This window comes from Panthera uncia (assembly GCF_023721935.1).
Source record: "Panthera uncia isolate 11264 chromosome B3 unlocalized genomic scaffold, Puncia_PCG_1.0 HiC_scaffold_1, whole genome shotgun sequence".
Classification (NCBI taxonomy): domain Eukaryota; kingdom Metazoa; phylum Chordata; class Mammalia; order Carnivora; family Felidae; genus Panthera; species Panthera uncia.
The window spans coordinates 86,879,557-86,898,845 of record NW_026057582.1 but is presented as its reverse complement, the minus strand read 5'-3'; the positions used below and the strand labels follow the sequence as shown (position 1 = coordinate 86,898,845).

General features: G+C 39.7%; 1 protein-coding gene, 1 long non-coding RNA gene and 1 other non-coding gene across 4 annotated transcripts in view; 1 reads left to right on the top strand and 2 right to left on the bottom strand.

Moving 5' to 3' along the window:
• The window catches only part of LOC125909971 (uncharacterized), a 43,503-nt gene extending 37,171 nt beyond the window's left edge, over positions 1 to 6,332 (top strand). For both annotated transcript variants that reach the window (XM_049613573.1, XM_049613571.1), the window contains one exon: positions 5,470 to 6,332. In XM_049613573.1, the coding sequence (XP_049469530.1) occupies positions 5,470 to 5,672 (203 nt within the window). In that variant the 3' untranslated portion in view covers positions 5,673 to 6,332. The remainder of the gene's footprint in view (positions 1 to 5,469) is intronic.
• The window catches only part of LOC125909972 (uncharacterized), a 38,559-nt gene that overhangs the window by 16,318 nt on the left and 2,952 nt on the right, over positions 1 to 19,289 (bottom strand). The window contains exons 2-3 of the long non-coding RNA XR_007453813.1: positions 18,230 to 18,436; positions 1,006 to 1,117 (exon numbers count right to left, since the gene is read on the bottom strand). This is a non-coding gene — a long non-coding RNA (uncharacterized LOC125909972). The remainder of the gene's footprint in view (positions 1 to 1,005; positions 1,118 to 18,229; positions 18,437 to 19,289) is intronic.
• LOC125910483 (U6 spliceosomal RNA) lies at positions 14,383 to 14,486 on the bottom strand. Its single transcript, XR_007453993.1, has one exon. It is a non-coding gene; the product is annotated as a U6 spliceosomal RNA (small nuclear RNA).

Sequence of the window (19,289 nt, the reverse complement as noted above, 5' to 3'; positions counted from 1 at the left end):
CCCCAAAAAGTGTCATTTCTTTGCCTCTTGACAGATCACAAGATGAAAGCCCACCTCCTGAGTGGTATAGGAGATGACTCACCTTCTGTAACACCCAGGTAGTAGAGAATGGGCATCATGCATCCAAAGAAAGGGATGATTGGTAAGGTCCATAATAAGAATGACAGGGCATCTGGTGAGATGTTACACTGAATGTGTTCATGTATGCCATAAGTGAACTTCATTGCAGTCCTCTGAATTAAGCTCTTAGCATCCCAAGGATAGCTGATACAGTGTAGGTACTCAGTGGATATTTAAACACAGGCTATTTCAGGAATACATTTAAATGTACTACAAATCTATTATCCCATCAGTACTAAGCCACAAGGGGTCTTCTGAGCCTTCCTCCCCAACCCCTATTTCATTCCAATTTCCAAATATAATAATCAATGGGCAAGAGATTGATGCTGTTTCCTTTACTGATGGGATCAAATTCTCTTTTTAGAGTCAAACTGGCATATATACTGGCTCATCTCTTGGACTCACATTTTCATCCTCTACACCTCCCCCAACACTGACACTCTCATTCCTCCCCATGAAAATTGATATGAGCTGAAAAGCAATGATATTCTTCACTGACATATCAAAATTGGAGTCAGCCACAGTATAGTTCAGGAAAATTTGAAAGAAAAAAAGAAAGAGTAAACAAAAGTGAAGCCAGGAAGGACGCAAGGGAGAGGGGATTGGCCTCATGCATGATTAGGACCTACTGCCGCTACTAAGGTTGGTCTCCCTCGTGGAGGGAGGGCTATGTCCTTATGAGCTGTTCATTTAATGACATAGGACTCAGCTGTTCAGTTCCCTTTATGCATATGGTTAGTTGTACCCCAGTGTACTCTTTACTTTCCCACCAGATCTCCTACTACCATCATTAATAAGACACAGCCCAACCTGCTCATGCTTCCCCTAAATTTCCTTTCTCTAGGGTTATAAAAGAGCAGAACCCTCACATTCAGTTTCTCATACCTGAACCTGGTCTCCCAGCCATTGAAGTCATTAAATTGAGGATCAGTTCTGATGACCAAAATCCCAAAGGCAAGTTGAAGACCCAGGCCCAAAGCACTGCCCTCCAGGACACCTAGGACCAATTAGAACATTATTCCAATGTGAGTCTTGAATCCTAGTTGTCCATTACCTGGTTGGGGTTTTAAACATGAGTACATGTACTCTGGAACCAACCTAAGATATTAATAGTAAATCTGGGGTGATATAGAGTAGGGAGCAGGGGGAAACAGGTTAGTAATATATAAAAGCCACATATGTCCATATGTTTTTTTTTTAAAACTGTCTACAGGGTAGATGTCACACTTACATACATACAAATAAAAGCATCATAAATAAATACTTTAATATTATTATGTGCAATGTGGATTCTCTATTGTATTCTATTTTCTTTCTTTCCTTCTTTATTTTTTGTTTGTTTGTTTGTTTGTTCTTTCTTTAACACTGGCCTAGATCCACAAATTGACATCAAGGTTCACTAATGGATCAGAACCTACAGTTTGAAACTAAGTGATCCAAGGCCTCTAAGAACTTTAAAATTTCTCTTAGGAGCAAAACTGTCACAGAAGCAAATTCCAAAGATTGTTAAGAACTTAGTTCTGTGCCTTTGCAATCAATAATTAGTAACACATGGTCCTTGGCTATGTGTTGTTATACTTATCCTGCATACCCAAAACTCTGCACTGTGGAGTTTGGAGGAGGCAGAGGGTAAGGATGAACATGCAGATTTCTGCAAAGAAAAGACACAACTGCTCTGTGGGCTGTGTCTAGGGCAAGACATAGGATAGGGCCAACCAAGAGGACTCCTGCAAACACCCTGAAGAGGAAATGCCAAGACTATGTCACCAACTTAGTGAATGGATAACAAATAATTAACTTTACCTTTGAAAAATAGAAGTTCACCCCAAGGGTAAGTGAAATAATTCAACAGATCAGACACAGAGACTTATCTTGAGAATTTTCATCTGGTAGTTTTCTGGTTACCATCTCTCTCCCCCAACTCTTACAGAATTAGGACACAAATCACATGACTTCTTTTTCCTCAAGTTTTGGTATCAGTAAGATGTAATACAAAGGTTTGCTCTGTAAGATTGTTCTAATGAATAATCAAAATATTTTTTTAAGGGGGAAAAGTATACTTGGTTCTCCCATAGAACTCCACCTGATATCCAACCACTCCCAGGGCAAGAGCAAAGGCTAAGCCATAGATCAACTACCTTAAGGTCCCTTGATGTACCAGACATGTCTGATCAATACACACACTGGTTTCCTCATGTCTGAGTGTTGGACAAGGACAGAGAAGAGAGGTCACATATGAAAAGAAAACAAAAAGAGCATGTTGCTCACTAAGATGCCTCAGAAACAACAACAATGACAAAAGGCATCACAGGTCAACAGAGTTTCATTTCAGAGCTGTTCATGTTGTGAACTCATTGCACTTAAAGTGAATAAAATCTGGCTTCCAGGATCCATCCTCCTAATGAATGCAGTCTTTTTAGCTCTATCTCCTCAGTGCCAAATAAGTCAAGGATCCAAAATTTAGGTTGTAGTCTTGGTGTGTTTCTCCAAATTATCACTGTTGCGAACATTCTAAACACCTGTTTTCTGTGCATGCATTTGGAGAACAGGCAGAAAAGAGGAACTTGAGAGAGAGAGTCTGAAAGTTACTCTCTCCCCCTAGGCCTGTTACCAGAGGACATGTACATGCTATAGTCAGATGAGCTGTGGCTGCTACAGAATCCAGTTCAGCATACACTGAACAGGAAGTTTGCTCTTTAAACTGTAAGGAATTGTAAAAGACACCAGTGGGTGCAGGAATTTGGGAGGACAGGAGGGGAAAAAAGCATAAAAAGTATCAGGGAAGTAAAGGGAGACACATACGACCACCAAATCAATTCAATAGCTTAACGCAGCTGCAAGCCTCTTTGTTATGATCACTTTGAAAAGGAGTATGGTTTTTCTCATTTCTGACACAAGCCCTGATGATAAACAGACTGAAACTCTTCTCTGAAACATAACCCCTTCTGCCCCCTAGCAATGTTGAGACACGAGGCTACAAGAAACTGGGCTAAAGTCCAGGGCACAGAAGCTTGTTGCTATTTTGCTCCCTGAGCCTTGGGTTTGTAAGTACAGAGGTGGAGGTTGAGAGACAGCTCAGGAACTGTCCAAGGAGAAAAAGGAAAGAGAACAGAGTTCGGGACAAGTTATGGAAACTGGGATACTGAAATTTTTATCTTTCTCATTTCATCCAAAGCTTCCGGCAGGAGTTTTTAAAGGGCTTTAGACATCTTGTTAGTTTTTTACCAAAGAATCTTTTTCAGAAAGTGGTGAACCAGGATCAAGAGCAGCAAACAGGTGGGGTGCCTGGGTGGCTCAGTCGGTTAAGTGTACGACTTCGGCTCAGGTCATGATCTCGCAGTTCGTGAGTTCAAGCCCTGCATCAGGCTCTGTGCTAACGGCATGGAGCCTGGAGCCTGCTTCGAACTCTGTGTCTCCCTCTCTCTCTCTACTCTTACCCCACTCATGGTGTGTGTGTGTGTGTGTGTGTGTGTGTGTGTCAAAAATAAATAAATAAATAAATAAATAAATAAATAAAATAAACATAAAAAAAAGAGCATCAAACAGGTAAGGACAGACAAGGCCAGTGCTCTCTGGAAATCCACAAGGCAGGCTGCCAGGCAATAAGCAACATAAAAGAAAGTACAGAGTAAGGTTCAGCAAACGGGGCTCCTCGGGGGCAAATGAAGCTCTAGTCATGAATGTTGGAGATAAAGCAAGAAAAACCCTCCCACAACCTTGCTACCCAGCCCTAATTGTTAGACTGAGCTGTCATTCTCAAGGCCAGGATAGATGGCTGTTTTCTTCTTGAGGATTCCCAAGGAGAGTTCAGCTTAGTTTGAATACTACATTTTTTCACTTACCTCTAGTGAAATCTCACTCTCTTCTAATTTATCTGATATCCTCTTTCTGTCCCCTGGAGTAGATTTGATCAGTATCTACCACTAGACTCTTCAAAAGTCATCTGTTCTCAAAACTGTATAATCCCAGTCATTTTAACCTTTCCTCTGGAATAAAACCATGTAAACAAGGCTACTAACAGGAAGTATAGCCATATAGTTCTCACCTCATGGATCCCTGACTCACCCCAAAATAAAAAGTTTCTTTTCACTACTCCAGCTCTCTCTAACATTGTCATCAAAGTCCCATACATCACCGACAGTATATTTTAAACAGATGTTTTCTGTCTTTTTCAAATATTTTATATCATTTATCTTATGAATAAACCAGGAAATAAGTAACAAATACTAGGGTTCTCTTGTAAAGCCTATAAGAACCATGCCCTGCATGGTTATCAGATATAGGTAATTGAGAAAAGAAAAAATCATCTTTATCACCATGTAACTGAATCAATTCAAAAGGCTGCTTTAGGATCTCAAGAAACAAAAAAGAGACAAACCCAGATTCTCTCAAATATTTAAGTCTATCAAATAGAAAAGTTTCAAAAAATAGTTGATTCTCAGATTTTACCTATTCCTGGAAGTGCAATTTAATAAATTATGATTCACTTATAAGTAATTAAGATTTATACATCAAATAGCTCTTTAGATCAATTTGTGAATAGAGTTGCTTTCTATCTAGTAATTGTCTTGACACAAGGTCACTTTCCTAAAACAACTGTGTCTCTTGCCCCTATGAATTCTCACCCAAACAGGCCAAGCAGGATCTTCCTGAATAAGCCAGCACGTGTTCTGCAGAAACTTCTTGCCCTGGTGAAAGGTTATAGGTCCCTCCTGATAAGAACCCAAAAATTAAGTTACAAAAGTTACTCCATCCCATTTGCATCAATTCCCAGAACTTAGATTATCTGGCCTGAGAAAGAATTTTCTGTTTCTCAATAAGGACAATTATTCAGCCAGAGGACGACAGATAATGCTGTGGCAGTGGCAAAAAAGCCAGATCAAATCTTGCCAAGGAGCAGCAGGTCAGAATAAACCTACCCTGCCTGGACTAGCAGTATTCCCAGTAATCTCTTACCACACAGGTAGACACTAGTTCCATCAGGAGAGACTCTTGGGACTTACTCCTTCCTTGTTCCTCAGGAACAAGGGATTGTTTAGCTTCCAGATTCAGTAAAGGGCCTATTCTGAAAGGCAGCTTTGACCATTCCTCCTTAAAAACTACACAAACCCATAATCCTGAGCAGTCAATCAGATGTGCACTGACAGACTAGAAGGAAAACACCGCCACCCTCAAGAATCTCTGGTGGGCAGGGCCTGAGAGAAGATGCCCAGCAAGTAGAGCTATTCAAATGTGATTTAACATTTACAGTGTGCTTTCTATATGTGGGGCTCTTTGTAGGAACTTTACAAGTAGTAAGTACTCCCAAGAATTCTTGAGGTGATTACTGTTATCTTTTCCATTTTGCAGATGTGGAAACTAGAATACAGAAGTTAAATAACTCTCCCAAGGTCATGGAAGCTATAAGGAGCAGACAGAATGTAAACTCAGGCAGCCTGGCTTCCGAATCTGAGCCCTCAATAATCATCCCATGCTGCATCTCACCTGGCCTCCAGACTTACCCGTCTCTGCCATTCCTAAGTATCCTCAGCACACTAAAGTCATGTAAGTAAAAACTCGAATTCTCAAACTCTTGGAAATTTCAAAGAAGGTGAGCCCAGCAAGAAGGCCCCAATTGGCCATTATGCTGAGTCAGAAATGCTTGGCCAGGGCTGGGTGGGGCAGTCACTAAGCTCAAATGCTCAGGGGTCTTGGTTCACAGATTTCCATGACTCTTTCTCCACTGCTGTCTCTCCCATCCGAGATGTTCCCTCTTCCTATACATAGCCCTTCTTTTCCCTCTTCCCTCCTCCTCCCCTTCCTCCTCATTTCCCTTTTGCAGGGAGTCCAACCCTGTTGGACTGAGAAGAGTGTATATTATCTCTCAGATATAGATAATCTGAGAGAAGAAAAAACCATCTTTATCACCATGTAACTGAATCAATTCAAGAGGCTGCTTTAGGATCTCAAGAGCTCTTTTGCCTTTCCATGCTTCATAGAGAAAGTGTAAGTAAAAAGGATTGTTTAGAGGTGTCAGTATACCTAAAAGGGCATCATTATCTCCGGAACATCATTCACAAATTGTGTCAAGGAATTGATTTAATTTTAGTCCTAGACTTCTTGTGTGTGTCAGGTACCTTTGGTTTGCTTCTCCAGGCCCACTCTCCACCTTCCTCTATACCCTAGGAGCCTGACCCTGTTGACTCTGTCAATGGGCTCCTATGCCCTTTAGCTCCGCTAGTTGGGTTCTACCCAACTAGTTGGTCAACCAACTAGTTGGGTGACCCAGAAGGAGATCAGAGTATATGAAAAGACTGAAGTCAGTGTATTGAGGAGCTCTTTATCTGGCTTTCCTCCTCACTTCTCTTACATCTTGTCCCTTCAGGCCTAGGAATAGCAAGAGTTCACCGCTTACAGGTTCTTGCACTATCCTTTCTTGTGGCTCCACCACATCTTGCACACATCTTTGTAATGGTCTCTTTGCAAATCAACCCTCCTGTAATGATCTGAATTTAAGTATTCCATCTGTTTCCTATTGGGACCCAAACTGATACACTAGGTGAAGCTGATTTAAAATTATACTCGGTCAAATGCCAGTTCAGTAAAGCCACTGCAAAATTAGAGGGGCGCACTAGTCTAAAAATAAATATAAGCCACATGCCTAGAAATGATTTCTGTCATCACTTCGTAAGCACATTCTACCATTTCCTGGGAACGTTCAGTGGGTACCACGAGAAATCAGTTAAGAACAGTCACTTTAGGGGGCGCCTGGGTGGCCGGCCCAGTGGGCTGGGCGTGGGCGCGGACTTCAACTCAGGTCATGACCTTAGGATGCATGAGTACAAGCCCCCGAGTTGGGCTCTATGCTGACAGCCTGAAGCCTGCTTCGGATTGTGTCTCCCTCTCTCTCTGCCCCCTCCCCCCACTTGGCATTCTGTCTCTCCCTTAAAATAAAATAAAGACATAAAAAAATTTTTTTTAACAGAACAATCACTTTAGGGGTGCCTGGGTAGCTCAGTCAGTTAAGCATCCAACTCTTGATTTCAGCTCAGGTTCATGATCTTGAGGTTTGTGAGTTTCAGCCCCACGTTGGGCTCTGCACTGACAGCACAGAGCCTGACTCTCTCTTTCTATGTCTCTCTCTGTCTCTCTCTCTCTCTCTCAATAAATAAACTTTAAAAAAAATTTTAAAAATAAAAAAAGGAACAATCACTTTAGCAAAATCCATTAACAACCTGATCCTAGAATATCAAATTGAAACCAGACCTCTGTTGCAAAACATTAAGATTAAAAAACAAGAAAGCCATAAGGGGCATTGCAAAGGAAAGAAAAAACAAACTCTCACACCTTTTAAACCAACTGAGAAGCAGTACATAGAAGCATGTGAGTTCACTGTCTTGGTATCCTGTTTGGCTTGGGATCTAATACTATCAAGCTCTTTACATAATGGTACAATTTGAGGGTTAGTAACTGTGTTATATCTGGAAGCTGAATTGAGAAAAAATCTATCTGATAAATGTGGAACATAATAGCTTGGCCATAACTTGCTGTGAAGTATGTACCCTCTGATAACTTCTCCAGGTATGTGTATGGGGGGCTTTTCAGATATGGACTAACAATAATCCTCTCACGTGCCTACTGCCCGCAGCTTCAACTGACAAAGTGAGAAGAGAGTAGGGTAAAGATGATAGGTAGTGTTAGCTAAATAGAGCATTAGTGGTCACTACAGGTCAGGCTTAGCAGCAAAGGTGTTTGTGCATTTTCTCAATGGCCTTATCCATAGGATGTGGAAACTCCAAACTAAGACAGACAAAGCTATGGAAACTCCCAGGGTCTGGGGTATTTGCATTTAGCAGTTAGGGTGGAAAGCTTAGGACAACTTTCAGAAAATCCATCTCTAGTGACTGTTGACATTGTGGCCGGGTTGATTCTTTCCTGCTCTAGCTTAAAGTAAAAATGACTGAGTCTAAGAAGCAAAAAGGTTATCCATAAGCCACAGTGGAAAGCTAAATAGGAGCTGGAAAATCACAGAAGGCAAAAGAAAGCTCTATCAGATGGAGGCCAGCAATCTTACATTGAAGGAAGAGACTCCATGAACCTGGGGATGACCAGTTCTGAGAGCCATCAGCCCGGGTATAATGAGAAGGGAACCTAAATCAGAACATGGTCAGGTGCTTAACTGCTGAGTTGTGATGGATGTATTACCTTAGAAGAGAACTCTTTCTCCACAGAGCACCCACATCTGTTTCATGTGCCCATTTCAGACAACAGAAAACATCAGATCTTCTTCACACTAATGGTGGAGATCTAACGCCAAAGATCCACAAAGACAGTCAAGACCTATGAGGTGAAATATCCAAATGGCCCTTCAACCCACCCTCAACTTCTTCCTTATAGAACTCTTACCTCTCTGAGTTAGAGGTAGCACTGGTTCTGACAGGCAGTAAAGTCTTTCCCAGATAAGGTGCTCTCTTTCACTGGGGAGAATCATGACTCTATCTCCAGGGGCCTTTTCAAGCCAAGCCCTACGTTCTGTCGTTAGCAAAAGTTTCTCCTGGTTTCTAGTATAAAGTTAATGCTGATCACTGACTTCCTGTGCTGATGCAATTTGCCCTTGTTTATACATTCTTTTCATGATTTCAGTAGGAATTTGAGGACACAAAAGCTCTAGCTCCTTCAGCTGCAGATAGCAGACTCAGGCCCTAATGAAAAAAAAAAAAAAAAATGGAGGCGGGGAAGGAGCTCCTACCAAGGATGGGATGCCTAAAATTCTTCACTTAGGATTTGCATTGACATGTAACATAGTCAGGCTGGAGACATTCTTCCAGACCTCCTCCCTGGTAACTTGTCCAGATTACACCCACCCACCTACCTTGCTATCCCCACCCAACCCTGCCAGGCTTACCACCATTCTCCCAGGAAGTCAGAACAGTTGCTCTGATAGGACAGCCAGAAGAAAAACAGACAGTAGAATCAGTTGGAGAGCTAGGAGGAAAAGTGAAAAAGAGAGATAATCTGTAAGAAGGAGGAGAGGTCAATGATATTCAGTGATGTATACAATCAGGCAGCATGACAAATGAGAAGATGCGAGATTTGGTAGTGAAGAAGTGACTGGTTCTGTTTGAGAGAGCTGTTTACAGGAGAGCCAAGGACGATACCAAGTACTAATGAGTTTTCAGAGCAACTGTAATTCTCATAAATTGGTGGTGGGAATGATTTACGCAAGAACAGGCAAAGACAAAATACAAAAATCAACGGTGTTTCTATGAACCATAAAATGAAGTTTAACGAAAGATACTTTAACATATAATTTTAAAAATAGTGTATCTTCAAATATTTTTTGTTTCCCCATCTATCCTCTCTTCTAGGACTCCAGTTATATGTATTTTAGGCCATTTGATGATGTCCCACAGATCACTAATAGTATTCTCTCTCTCTCTCTCTCTCTCTCTCAGTCTTTTTCCCCTTTCTGTGTTTTATGTTGGGTAGTTCTATTGCTATGGCTTCAAATTTACTAATCTTTTCTTCTGCAATGTCTAAGCTGCTATTAATCCCATTCAGGTATTTTCCATTCCAGATGTTGTATTTTTATTTCTAGAAGTTCAATTTCAAACTTTTTTATAGTTGTTTAAACTGTCTACAGATTAGATTAACACACAGAAGGCCTTCCTGCTCCTGTCTCACCTTCAGAAAGATTCCATTCTTTTCTGTGGTGTCCTCAGCCATCTGTCTAAAGCTTCTATCACAGCCCAGTAATCTAGGTGAAACACACAAACCAACCAAAACACTCATCACTCATAACTCAAATGCATACTGCTTCCTAGGGCTGTTACACAGAAGGCACTTGATAGATACTTGTTGGATAGTGAATAATGAAGAACAACTCAACACCAAAAATAAAAAATAAAAAAAATTCCAAATACAAAATGGGGAGAGGACCTGAATACCTTTCCAAAGAAGATATATAGATGGCCAACAAACACATGAAAAGATGCTTAACATGACTAATCATCAGGGAAATGCAAATCAGACCACAATGAGATATCACCTCACACCTGTCAGAATGGCTAAAATAAAAAAGACAAGAGAGAACAAGTGTTGATGAAGATGTGGAGAAAAAGGAATGCTCATGCATTGTTGGTGGGAATGCAATTGGTGCATCCACTATGGAAAACAGTATGGAGTTTTCTCAAAAAATTAAAAAGGGAAATACCGTATGATCCAGTAATTCCGCTATGAGGTATTTACCCAAAGAATACAAAAAAACACTAATTCAAAGGGATACATGCACCCCTATGTTTACTGCAGTATTATTTACAATAGCCACGATATGGAAGTAGCCCAAGTGTCCATCAATAGATGAATGGGTAAAGAAGATGTGTTATACACACACACACACACACACACACACACACACACAGAGGATTATTACTCAACCATAAAAAAGAATGAGATCTTGCCATTTTCAATAACATGGATGGACCTAGAGGATATTATGTGAAGGGAAATAACTCAGAGAAAGACAAATACCATATGATTTCACTTATATGTGGAATACACAAAAACAAAACAAATGAACAAACAAAACAGAAACAGACCCATAAATACAGAGTACAAACTGATGGTTGCTAGAGGGGAGGGGATGGGAGGGATGGGTAAAATGGGTGAAGGGGAGTGGAAGGTACAGTCTTCCAGTTGTGGAATGAATAAGTCACAGGGATGAAGGGTACAGATTAAGGAATATAGTCAATGATATTGTAATAGTGCTGTATGGTGACAGGTTGGAGGTACACTTATGGTGAACATAGCATAACACATACAGCTGTCAAATCACTATGTTGTACACCTGAAACTAGCCCTGTGTATCAACTAAGCTTCAATTTAAAAAAAAAAAAAGGAAAAAAAAATAATGAAGACAGAAGAAATCATGCTGTAAGGAAAGGAGCTAGATACCTTTGAACATCAGGATCATCCTGGCACTCCTGAAATCTTTCTATGTGGTTAACCCCTTCTTAAGCTCTAACGTTGGGTCTGCCAGTGTTAATGCAGTGCTGAAGTCATTTAGCCACCTCTGGAGAAAATGCTGAAAATTTGTTTAAATGAAGGAGTTATATTAAGAGGAAAGGCAGAGAGCCAAGAGACTGAAAACTCCAACTTTTTAATCAGGAGGATTAAAAATCAGGAGATTTTAATCTCCTCCTGATTTAATTAGGCTGAGCTAATGTTGAGTGGTTATATTATCTTGCTATCAGCTAAGAGAACAGACCTAGAAATTATCCTGCTTCCAAGAGAATGACTGAAGAAATCAAAGTACCAAAAAGGAGTAGTTGGAGGCCCTCCTGTTCCTCTCTTACTCAATTCCATTTCAATTCCTTGGCGTCAGCCAGAGTCATAAAATAGCTGTTATCTGGGGATTTCAAACAGATTATCTTGTAGAATTATATAGATTTGTAGAGCAAAATGGACCTTTAAGATCTTCCTGCTAACCACAACTACACTGATTGTAGATAATCCAAATCATCAAGTCACATGCAGTTGCCTAATCCAAATCATCAAGTCACATGCAGTTGCCTGCTGGCCATGGCATAAGGACTCTGCTCCGCTGGCTGTGCACTCAGGCCCTCAGTGAACTCACAGCCTATTACACCTCCCACTTCATGGAGAGGACATCCAGTTCCTCTCTCTAACCCTGACCTTAAGAAGTTTCCTTCCACACTCCTGTCTTCCCCAAAACCTGAAGGTTATTTCCACTTAGATGACCCACTGATGTCTCAGCACCAATGTGTTCTACACAAGAACTTTCTGTATCTTCTCAGATACCATCTACTCCCAGTTCCCCTCTGTTAGGTAAAGTGCTCCTTATACTTGCTTCTCTCCTCCTGTATCCACCTACCCCCATCCCCCACTGGCACTTTCCCTCACTTGGCCTTAAGTTAAGCATGGGTTAGGTTAGATGAGGTCTGAGAGTGGGGCCCTCATGGTGGGATGTGAAGCAAGTATGTGTTAGAGCTAGGGCCTTTGTTCCCTTTCTCTAGAGGGGAAGTTCTTTGAGGGAAGTGTTGGTATTTGGAGATGAAGCCCTAACCCCCAATATGATGGTATTTGGAACTGAGCTGAATTTAGCCAATGGGAATCAATGGCAACCAATGGCAGGAGACTTGGTATCTTTCAGTCTATTTCATCAACTACCCCATCACTTGTTCAATGGACTCATAAACAAAGTGGCCATGATAGCAGGGGTGGAAGTTTTGCATAGGCTCTGCAACAGGAACTTCTTCTTACCAAGGTTAATCTGGCCTCTGCTGGTGGTGATTGCTGAATCTACCAAGATCAAAGACCAATGCTAAATCTATAGTATGGCATCATTCTTCAGGGACACTAGCCAATCACCTGGGACAGATTGATTATGTTGTCCCATCATGGATGGGGCAGCAATTCCTCAGTGAATTTAACATTTATTCTGGATATGGTGTCCCTTAATATTTTTATGTCCCACAGTAAAAGTTAAGGGAAGACTTTAGCAATATAGTTCAGTCAGGACCACAAATAGTTCACACACCTGAGAGTAAAGGTTTGAGTTATCAGATAAAGAATCAGTAGTTGAAGTACTGGCTGAGGGCATAGGGCATGTGATTTGGGAAGGGGAAGAAGGAGATTATAAATACCAACTACTAAAAAAATTAAATAAACAAACATCAATTACTGTCTTGATTACCAATTAAGAAAAAAAGGTCTTAGTAGCTAGGCATATTTTTTCCTTGGTTTATCCTGTATATATTTACATTTGTTAGTTTCTTTCTTCTCCTCCTTTTTTCCCTTCCTGTACTCTTCCATATACGATGGAAACTAAATTTTAGTAAAATGGTACGTATGGATACTGAGTACCTGAAATAATGAACTGCACCAGCCTGTCTACTGGCAACTCAACTGTGCTTCTGTACTTCTTTGCTTCCCCAAGAGTTAAGAAGACTAGAAAATATTTCTTAGAATCCCTTTACAGCCATTTTCCATATCAGATTCCACAAATGAGAGGCACCTGTATGAAATTTGAAGAACAGAAAAGAGGCAGCTTCTTCTAGACTATTCAGACTTTAGTACAACATCTATTCATGATTTAAAAAAAAACCCTCTGCAAAAACCCTCTAGAGCAAACATACCTCAACAAAATAAAGGCCTTCTATTAAAAATCCATAGCTAACATTATACTCAATGGTGAAAAACAGAGAGCTTTTCTCCTAAGTCCAGGAAAAAGACAAGGATGTCCACTCTAACCACTTTTATTCAATACAGTACTGGAAACCCTAGCCACAGCAATCAAACATAAAGAAATAAAAGGCATCCAAATTGGTAAGGAAGAAGTAAAACACTCCCTATTTCCAGGTGAAATGATACTATATATGGAAAACCCTAAAGACTCCACAAAAGCTACTAGAAGTGATAAATGAATTCAGTAACATTGTAGGATACAAAATCAATGTACAGAAATCTGTTGCATTCCTATACATTAATAATGAAGCAGCAGAAAGTGAAACTCAGAAAACAATCCCATTTATAATTGTGCCAAAACAATAAAATATCTAGGAATAAACTTAACCAGAGGTGAAAGACCTATAATCTAAAAACTATAAAACACTGATGAAAGAAACTCAAGATGATGCAAAGAAATGGAAAGACATTCCATGCTCATGGGATGGAAGGACAAATATTGTTAAAATGTCTATACTACCCAAAGCAATCTACAAATTTAATGCAATGCCTATCAAAATACCAACAGCATTCTTCACAAAACTAGAACAAACAATCCTAAAATTTGTATGGAACTACAAAAGGCTTCAAATAGCCAAAGCAATCTTGAAAAAGAAAAACAAAACTTGGAGGTTATCACAATTCCAGACTTCAAATTATATTACAAAATGGTAGTAATTAAAACAGTATGGTACCAGCACAAAAACAGATACATAGATCAATAGAATAAAATAGAAAACCAGAAATAAATCACAATTACACAATTAATCTTTGACAAAGGAGGAATGAATATACAATGGGAAAAAGAAAGTCTCCTCAACAAATGGTGCTAGAGAAAGCTGGGCAGCTACATGCAAAAAAGAAACTGGACCACTTTCTTACATCATACACAAAAATAAAGTCCAAATGGATTAAGGACCTAAATGTGAGACCTTAAACCATAAAAACCCTTGAAAAGAGCACAGGTAGTAATTTCTCTGACATTGGCTATAGCAACATTTTTCTAGATAAGTCTCCTGAGGCAAGGGAAATAAAAGCAAAAATAAACTATTGGGACTATATCAATTTGTCATCCTTGCACAGGGGTCGTACTAATCTCTGTATTGTTCCAATTTTAGTATATGTGCTGCCAAAATGAGCACGTTCTTGGGACTACATCAAAATAAAGTTTCTGAAGAGTGAAGGAAACAACAAAACTAAAAATCACCCTAATGAGTGGGAGAAGATATTTGCAAATGACATATCCAATAAAAGATTGGTATCCAAAATATATAAAGAACTGGTACAACTCAATGTCCAATAATCTGATTAAATGGGCAGAAGACATGAACAGATATTTCTCCAAAGAAGACATACATATGGCCAACAGACACATAAAACAATGCTCAACATCATTCATCAACAGGGAAATGCAAATCAAAACTACAATGAGATATCACCTAACACCTGTCAGAATGGGAAAAAAAAAAAAGAAAAAAAACTCACAAGAAACAAGAAAGGTTGGTAAGGATGTAGAGAAAAAGGAACTCTGTGCATGATTTGTGGGAATACAAACTGGTGCAGCCACTGTGGAAGACATTATGGAGGTTCTTGAAAATATGAAAAATAGAACTACCCTACAATCTAGTAATCACACTACTCGGTATTTATCCCCAAAATACAAAAACACTGACTCAAAGTGATACATGCACCCCTGTTTATTGCAGCATTACTTACAATAGCCAAACTACAAAAACAGCCAAGTGTGCATCGATAGATAAATGGATAAAGAAGATGTGGTGTGTGTGTGTCTGTGTGTGTGTGTGTGTGTGTGTGTGTGTGTGTGTGATGGAATATTATTCAGCCATAAAACAGAATGAAATCTTGCCATTTGCAACAACATGGATGGAGCTAGAAAGTATAATGTGGCACAAAATAAGTCAGTCAGAGAAAGACAAATACAGTATGATTTCACTCGTGGAATTTAAGAAACAAAACAAGCAAAGAAAAAAAAGAGAGAGAGAGAGAGGCAAACCAAAAACTGACTCAACTATAAAGAACAAACTGATGGTTACCAGAAAGGAAGTAGGTGGGAGAGATTGATGAAATAGGTGATGGGGATTAAAGAGTACACTTACCATAATGAGGGCAAAAAAAAAAAAAAAAAACCCAAAAAACAAAACAACCATTCAGACTTTCCCTAACACTTTCCTCAAAGTTCTTCTAATGTCTGCCCAGTTCCAAAGCCACTTTCATATTTGGGTTTTTATGTTATGGCAATGCCCCATTTCTAGGTAATAAACTCTGCATTAATTATCTATCACAGTGTAACTAATTACCTGAAATTTTAACAGCTTAAGATGATGAACATTGATTATCTCAGTTTCTTAATTCAGGAATTTGGAAGTGACTTAGCTGAGTGGTTTAGGTTCAGAGTTTCTCATAAAATTTCAAGTCAAGATGTCAGCCAGGGTACAGTCATCTGGAGGTTTGATACTGGTGCTGGAGGAACTGCTTCCAAGATGGCTCACTCACATAGCTATCACTTAAAGATCTCATTTTGTTGTTAGCAGGAACCCTCAGTTCCTCAACTCATGGGTTTCTCCATAGGGTTACTTGAGTGTCCTCATGACACAGTAGCTGGCTTCCTCTGGAGGTAGTGATCTGTAGGTGCCAAGGGCTGGCTGCCCCAATATAGACCACTTTGACGTGAACATATTTTGAGCTAAAAACAATCAAAATCCAGTAGATTCAGGAAAAGCTCTTTACGTCCCCCTCAACTGCCTGCTTGTACTAGGAAGAGAGCTATTAACAGATTCCTCTTTACCTAAGGAACTTATCTACATCATAGGGTAACCTTTTTTTCCCAAACATCTCCTTTCATCTCCCTGCTAATAGTCTTTCTCCCCTTTGTATCCTCAGATTCCTATCCTTCCCCTTAGCTCATATAAGCATCATGTTACCTCACTGTCTTTGGAATTTCCATGTCTATGTGGATTCCCTGTGCATACGCTATTAAATTTGATTTTCTACTGTTATCTGTCTCATGTCAATTTGATTCTTAGTCTAGCTAGAAGGACGTTGTAAATTATTCCTCCCCAACAGATCCAAGAGAGAGAGCAAACAGGAAGCCACAGTGCACTTTATGACCTCTTCTCAGAAATGGCACACTATCACCTCTACTGTATTCATTTGAAGATGTCACTAAGTCTAGCCCTCACTCCAGGGAGAGAAATGAAGCCCTACTTCTGGGAGGAGTATCAAAAAAATTTGTGAACATATTTTAAAACCACAAGTTTTCTTGGAGCATTTAATCTAAAGAGATTTAAGGAGGAAAGGAGTTCTTAGCAGTTTTGATGATATGGTAAGAAAGTCATCCAGACTCAGGATGAGGCCAGTGAACCAAAAGGTAGTCATGATGCAGAAGTATTTTGACCCTGAAATTTAGGAGAAATTGGGAAAAGAGTTGAGTCAGTTTTTTGCAACTTTTACGTGTGTCTCTCCCTTTTAACTTAAAATTACATTTGAAATTTGGATATTCTGTCATTCATGTCAGATTCTCAATACTAACAATGATATTAGGGTAACACAGATACATCTATTTTCATACTATTTTGACTTCCACAACCCCAAAAGTATTCCACACTTGATATTGGAGGTTCCTCTCAACCTCACATCCATTTCCTTCATCCATCATGTCCATCCCCTTACCTCTGGGCTAAAGAACCTTTGAGCTCACTGCCCTCTGATCATACACCTATGGGAAGGAAGAGTGTGAGGGAAGAGTCCTTCCTTCACCCCCAGATTAGTCTCCAAGCCCCAACCTCAAAAACCAGACCAGGAAGCTGAAATTCTCTTCTGTCTCTCCTTTGAATTAAGACTTTGTCAATAATCACCCATTTACACCTCACCTTTCTAAAATACAGATGTGATTATGTTCCTCTTCTGCTTAAAAATGGACACAAAAATGGTCCCCCAATGCCTATAACAAAGTCTATAAGTGTCCTTCAGGAAATTGGTGTATTCCTGACATTTTTGTGATAGGTACGTCATTTGGAGAACAAGCCTATAGTTTTAAGAGAATCCCCCAAATAGAAAGTTACCACAAAATGCCAGGAACCACTGACCTCCAGGGAAAAGGCCTGACTCAACAAGGAGCAACAGAATCATCACAATTTGGCTCCACCCTTACCCTCCCTTCTGTATCTTATGTCACAGCTCTGACTTGTCTTTCCCAGTGCTACCTGTATGTTCATGCTTCCTTGCCTTTGTTTCTGCCTTTGTCTCTGCCTAGAATACCTTCCCTCCTTTCTGTCAGGAAAATTACTATACATGCCTTGGAACCCAGCTCAAATATCATATCCTGGGGGAATGAGTGATCTAAGCTGTAATGCGGTTCATATATACTTCTAACATAATTGTAATTGTTTCTTCCCCCTTTTGATTAACCCTGGACTGAAATTATAATCTCAGAGTAATAATGACTCTTATTTACATTTAAATCTCAATGCCTAGCATAGATCATACTAGGACCCACTGTTTGTTGTGTAGGTGGATGGGTGTTGGCTTGTACTACTGACTGACAGAACAGGGACACCTCCCTCTGAGCATTTCTCTGCAGACTCCCTATAAACTGAAGACCATTTCTTCTCGGCCTAATGCTTTGCTCTGTAATGAGCTTTGTACTTTTAGATTTTACTCATTTGTAAAATTGCAAAAATAATTTTGGAGATCAACATAGGCTTGCCAATTTTTAATTTTCCAAGCAAAGACTTAAAAAATTATCAGTTCTCCATCAGGTAATAAAAGCAAAGCCACTTTAACACCTCAAAAATATGAAGGACATAATCTCAGCCTAGAAGACAGTCTTTTAAATTAAATACATTCAGCCTTTCGAAAAGCTTACCACATTGACCTTATTTTCTCTTATTCCATGATGAAAACTTCATCCCTGTTTATGAGTTCTAGAATAATGTTTGGAAACCACTGATTTAAACCTTTGCTTCTGAGAGGCAGCTCCTGCATTCTTCCTCAGGAATGAGATTCAGGCCTCATGACAGGACTCGTCCTGCTGGATCTACCCATGGGTTTCTTTTTGAGGAAATAGAAGAACCTAGAAACAAGAGACCAACTAAGCATACTGAGCACTTACTGTGTGCCAACTTCTGTGCTGGTCACTTGGCATTGTGTATTAGGTGCACCACTCAGTTAAAAACTCAAGAATACAAGCAATGCAACTTTATCTCTTTTTCTTACTGAATTTATTTTTTATTTGAATATGTTCCACTAGGTGACAACTATGATCTTAATTCAGGGTCTCTCTCCCTTTCTTTCCCTGAGGGTTGCATCTTTAATCCAGGGGACTGACTTAGTGCACAAGCAGGGCTAGATTAAACCTCCCAAGGTCTTAAGCAGGGAAAAGATTATGATGAGTCATATGTAATTGAAAAAAATTTAAATACTTACAGTTAGTTATTTCCTAACAAAGTTCAGTCAGGGTTTTTTTTTTTCCCCTCTCTCCTGAAATTATCACGTCAGTGCTTTTTATTCTTTCAAAAGAACTGTCTTACATTTTTGGGTAGATGCTTTGTTTTCCTGGGGCCTTTGATAAGTTCTTGGCCTACCAGAGGGTTCATCTGGTTTTGTTCATTGGCCCTTAGCATCCACTTGGATGTATTGGATTTTATTGTGGGTCCATGCAGATCACCATGGACTCCTCCTCACCCTGTCCACACAAGACCGCCTCCAATCTGAAGGCTCTTTATGCCACATCTGGGCCACTCAGGGTTACTCTTCAGTATAAATTTTGATCCCTTTTAAAATGCAACACTTACTATTATCAGTCATCATACTCTGTACAGACAAAGGAACTGAGGGAATAGAAGGGTGGACAATAGGCAGGGAACAGTATCACATTATCTGTATCACATTACTTCCATTGGCTCAAATTCTCCTATTTATTTTTT